The 5,571-nt window shown below is 43.5% G+C and overlaps 1 protein-coding gene across 2 annotated transcripts in view; it reads right to left on the bottom strand.

Annotated features, from left to right (window-relative positions):
* Positions 1 to 5,571, bottom strand: part of SERAC1 (serine active site containing 1) — an 85,574-nt gene that overhangs the window by 51,972 nt on the left and 28,031 nt on the right. For both annotated transcript variants that reach the window (XR_002099412.1, XM_019527182.1), the window contains exon 8: positions 2,164 to 2,285. Coding sequence is in view for 1 of the 2 variants with exons in the window: in XM_019527182.1 (XP_019382727.1) it covers positions 2,164 to 2,285 (122 nt within the window). In the remaining variant the exon portion in view is untranslated. The remainder of the gene's footprint in view (positions 1 to 2,163; positions 2,286 to 5,571) is intronic.

Below are 5,571 nucleotides of genomic sequence, written 5' to 3'. Positions count from 1 at the left end.
CACACACACACACACACACACACACACACACACACACACACACACACACTCTCTGTCCCTCCCTCATTGCTCTCCCTCCCTCCCTCACTGCATGGACGCGGACACGCACACACCCTTCTGTTCCTGGCCCTGGGGCATCAGCACAGGCCCCATACTCCTGTGGTCTGGCCATGTAGTTGGGTGCCACATGGTGTTGGAGTGGCCAGCAGGTGGGCAAAGAAGTGATGAAAGCAGTGGTGGGGGCAGGGATGGGAGTAAGCAGGCACATGTGAGCACAACGAAGGCTGGGTGGGAGCACGGGGCCCATGCCAATGTCCCAGGGCCAGTGGGGCCTAGGGCAGGGCAGCAGGAGCATCGGAGCCAGGCTGGGTTGCACCACCAGTGAGAGCAGGGAGCCAGCCCGGCTCCAGAGCCCCTGCTGGCCTTGCCCCACACTCCTGCTGGCCCCAGGACACTGGCGTGGGCCCCGCACTCTTGCCCAGCTCTTGCTGTGCTCCTGCCCACCTGCTGCTACTACCCCCCACCTGTGGCCACTTTCAGTGCTTCCCTGCCTGCCCACTGGGTGCTCCTGTACCATATGGCTCCCAACTGCATGGCCAGACCACAGGACTCAGCAGGAGCCAGCCTGGTCTGGCCCCAAGGACTGGAATGATTGCCGCGGTCCTCCCCTGCCTCCCTCCCCCCGACTCTTACTTGAATTTCCCACTGGCACAGGGAGGCAGGAACAGCTTCAGGGTCCCAAGCCAGAAGGCTCTGCTAGGCAGAGGCTTCTGGGCGGTGGGGCGGGGCTGGGTGGGCCTGCCTGCTGGGTCCTACTGGCTTCCCCTGCGTCCAACTGCCCCTAGCTCCTGTCATCTTTGATAGGCAGCCAGAAGCAGATAAATATTAATTTTCTAAATGTTTAGGAGCCCCGAAGGCTGGATAGAATGGCCTGGCAGGCCAGATCCAGCCCACAGGCCATATTTTGCCTGCCTCTGAACTATATGGTTCAACTTTATTCAAGAAAACAAAAATTACGTATTTTCTCATTTCTGTAACTTTAGCACAATTGTTCTCCTTGTTTGTTATGGCAACTCTTCAAATATTTGAAAACTGCTATCATGTACCCCCACTCCCTAATCTTACTCCCCTTTTCTCAAAGTAAATTTGCCTTGTCCTCTCAACTTTTTCTTGTATGGCTTGTTTGCCAAATCCTATACCATATTTTTTTCCAACCTCTGGACCCTCTCCAACTTCTCCACATCCTTCTTAAAATGTGAAGTCCAGAACTGCACACAATTCTCTAGATAAGGCGTAAGCTGTGGTGAGTCATATTGTACCAAGACCACTTCCTCTAAGTTTTTAATCACCTTCATATTCTCAATCAATCCCTCTTACTGGCTAGAACAAGATTCAAGCTAAATGATATCCTGTATTGCACTGAAGTACAAGAGTACAAGGACTACTCAACCTGCCTTGACACACAAATACTCCCAGTTAATATGGAATTAAAATAAAGTTAAACCCATTCAACCCTAAGTTAATTGCTTACCCAAAAGCCTAGGAGAAAGGTGAGCTTTACCACATGCCCACAGATAAAGCTAGGCTGACAGGGTGATGGTTGTTATGGGTGGGAAAGTTCCATCTAAAGCGTGCTAAAGACCTGTAAAAATCTCTGAAGGCATTTAGGGAGTTAAACTCATGGGACTAGGTTATTGTAGATAAAAAATATTTGCTGAAACGGTTATTTCCCTGCTTCTTTATGATTTTGCTGACATGCAATACATGTCAGTGAGCTAAATTCAATCTTAATGAAGCTTTTGGTACAAGTTTTAATTTTGCAGTGCTGCAAATGTTATAGGGAACAGAGATAAGTCAAATTAAGTTTATCGCAGTAATAGTAAATCTCACCTCAAAATACTTCTGTGACTTTTCAGTCAGCAAACCAACTAGATAAAAATTCTAGAAAGAGGACAGCAATATTTTGGGTTCCATATCATAACATGTGAAAACAACAGGTTTTATCCCATCACATCATTGTGTTCTTGCATGTCAGAACTCCAAGATCTATCTTCATTTTACTATCCATCAGTTGTTTTGTTTTAAAACAACTCCACTTTGCTGTCTTGACTAGCAAAGGCAGTTCAGAAGACTCAAGTTATACCCACATTTTCATTTACTTACATCCTTTACTTTTGGTAAGGGAGGTGGAGGTAAGAAAAAACGAAGATCAATATCCTTGGACCGAGCCAAACCAATAGCAGTCCTCTGATCACAGGCTTGGGCAGCTGTTCTATACTGATAATCTGCAGCAAGAGAACCTCAATGTTAGGGTCAAATCTAGCCTTGAAAATTTTAGTCAATTTTAGCTGTGGTACTTCAGAAATATACATACCAACAGAAAATCATTACTGTAATCCACATAAATAAACCATAAGGTTTCAATGGCTCTGAGTCACAAAATCCAAAGGGGAAAAATAAATAGTTGGCAAATCAACATTAAACTGAAATGACATTTTAACTGCAGGGTATTAATTAATCTTTTAGGCCAATGTTTGTCACTGTAATAAAAGATTTTAGATACCTGTCAATCATGTACAAGAGCAGATGTCTAGAGTTAAAGGAAAACAAAAAATATGAATCAAGACTATGCCTACACCCAGCCCTGTACTCTAGATACAGACAAAGCTTTTAAAGATATTTCAATGTTATGCTACAGAGAATATATATTAAAAAAACCATGGTGTTATAGATTCACATGCTTTAAAGTCTTATATCAATGCCTAATCTTAAATGTCACAGAAACTATGCTTCAATACGATTATTAAGGCTGTAAGAAAATAAAAGAATTAAGCTTGGCTGTATGTGCTACTGTCCTTATTTACAGGATCATACACTTTTTTCCCTTCAGGACCCTCATCTCATTCAATGCACAGGAATGATCTTTTTTGAAGATGAATCAGAGCTGTATAGCAAATTATGCAGAACTTTGTTTGTAGGACTCTTGTTTTCTCGTCTGTAAAGTGGGGATAAAATGGGAGCTAATACCAACCTCATATTTCACTGAAATGGCAGTGAATACCATTAATGTTTCTGAGACACTAAGATACTACAGTGATGGGCACCATGGGTGGGGGGGCAGGGAAGGGAGAACCAGGATTTGAACACTATGCTGGAAAAGAAAAGGAAACGAGTTCTGAACAGCTTCTTGTTAACTGAGCAGTGATCATCCCAGGAGACAGAAGTCCTGGAGAAAAACAGCATGAGATCACTGAATTAAAAGACAGTGTCTGAAGTCATACATGCCAGGGGGCAAATTAAGGTGGTACAAGCATCCTTGCTTCTGGCACATACCTCCTAACTCCTCAGCATTTCACTTTCCAAACTTATTGTGCAATTTCTATGCAGTTTCTTACAATTTTGAAAAAAAACACACTGGAGAGAACAGAAATTTCCTCATAAGGCATCATATTGGCAACTACCTGGTTGCCAGGACTGAAATCTGAGATCTTCACACAGACCTCTGCCACCAGAGATAACAGACAGCAATAAATAGACTATCATTCTCCATATGTGCCAGTTGCAGACAAAGAGAAAACAAACACTTGGCCAGTGGGTTTGACACAAATCTGCTGACAGCAAAGGAAGTATAAGCCTCAGAAATCATGGGTTTTATTCAAGACTCTGGAGGCAAGAGTACCTTAATGTGCCCAAACCCTTCTCCTTGTCCTCGCCCCACCCCTGCTTTCCTTCCACATCCCCTTCAACCTGTTCCTGTCCCAGTTCTGTCTTCTCCACCCTTGTAGTTCTTCCTCCCTACTCCATTCTCCTTATCTACCCAGCTCCAGCCTTCTCACCTTAGGCTTCTTATTCCAGCCCCAATCTCTTGGCCTAGCTAATGTAGTCTTATCTCAGTCTCCGTTTTCACTCTCCTTTCCAATCTCCTTTCCAGCTAGTCTCAGAGCCCCATCCTTGTTTGTCATCTGAAACTGTAGTATCTCCCCTTCTTTAAACCTGCAGTTGGCACCCTTCCCTAGTTTTTCTTTCACTGGTTCCAGATCCAGTCTTCCTCCATGAATTTCTATACATCAGCTTCTGTCTCCCCAAAACCCCTTCCCAACAGTTTGTGGCAGTCTCCCATTACCTTTTCTCCTTGTCCTAGTTTCTTTGTTCAGCCAACCCCAGTTCTAACCCAGTGCCCTGGTTTCTCAGCAAATCAGTTCTTCTTCCTTCACATGAGTTGTTCCCCTAGCTTTGGGCTGGGCACTTTTACATGTGCTCCCAGGGTGGAGGGGGAGGCACTTTTATTAGAGCAGCTCTGAGAGCCACTCTAATTAAAGCACTGCCACATCTCACGTGTCAGCATCTCTGCACTTAAAAATGGCAACGGGGATGCTTGAACTAAACCTCATTCGACAAGCTTTAGTTCAAGTGCCTCCACCACCATTTTTAAGCATGGAGACGCTGATACACAAGATTCGGGAGGATGCTGGAGCACAGTAATTGCCACACTCCAGCAGACTCGAGTCAGCTCCAACACACTCCAACACGTCAGAGCAGCCTCTGCACTTATGTATAGGCACTCTTTGATTCCTATTCTCAGACTCTTTGTCCAACCAGACCCACACTCTTCCCTCCCTTTATCTGATCTCAGTGCACCCAACTCTGTTTCTATGACTGGCTCCTAATCCTTCCACAACCAAGATAAATAAAAACAGGTGAGATCTTTCATTTTAAAGAGATCTTTTAAAATCCTAATCAGTTTTTTTAATTTAAAATTAATACCCTTTCCTTGCTATTCCATGCCTGACTGTTCAGGCCTAGTCTTTAAGGACATACTGCAAGAAAAAACCCCACAAAAAACAGTACAACTGTAATTCTACACCCAGAAGAAAAAATTTCAGAGTGGAACTGCTGGACGCAAGTATTCATTTAGCACTGCTGTAGTGGCACAGAATAAACTGGTAGCTGTCACACAATTCTACCACTATTAATAGAAAAATAAACCTTGTCAAGGCAGAGTATTTCAAAATCCTCATTTTAAATGTAAGTTCATAATAAAGAAGCTAAATAACAGAACTTAGTTCTCATTCTGAAAAGAGTAAGCACAAAAAAAAGCTTCCTTCCACACAGAGAATGTCAGCATTTATAATAAACTGCTGGGAGCTATAATTTATAAGAGGAACACAAGCCAAGCTGGCATAATTAAAATAAATCTTCCATTTTTTTCAAGTGTGGGGGAGGTTTCTACCTCTTCTCTTAGCTCACACAAAAATAAAATAGAAACACCATGGAATGAATGGCTTATGAATAATGGTACATTAAATCCCCTTGATTGAGCTTTCAAATCAAGCACAGATCAGTAGTTGTTACTAAACAATTGTTAAGTAGTCTTGAAAAACAAAGTTAGATGTCTCCATCCAATACCTAGTGGACATCACAAAACTGCCATCATGACCAGTGAAACTGTTGACAATCCCTCCCCAAAAATGCCAAGGATTTCATGGATGGCAAAAGTATTCTGTAGGAAAGGAAGGGCTATGGAACGTTCCTGAGGGGCGGTGGCACAGCAGTTCCAGCCTGGGAGGCCAC

This window comes from Gavialis gangeticus, unplaced genomic scaffold, assembly GCF_001723915.1.
Source record: "Gavialis gangeticus isolate Ggan-Ray unplaced genomic scaffold, GavGan_comp1, whole genome shotgun sequence".
NCBI classification, from domain to species: domain Eukaryota; kingdom Metazoa; phylum Chordata; order Crocodylia; family Gavialidae; genus Gavialis; species Gavialis gangeticus.
The sequence above is the reverse complement of the archived record's forward strand: the minus strand, read 5'-3'. Positions and strand labels throughout refer to the sequence as shown.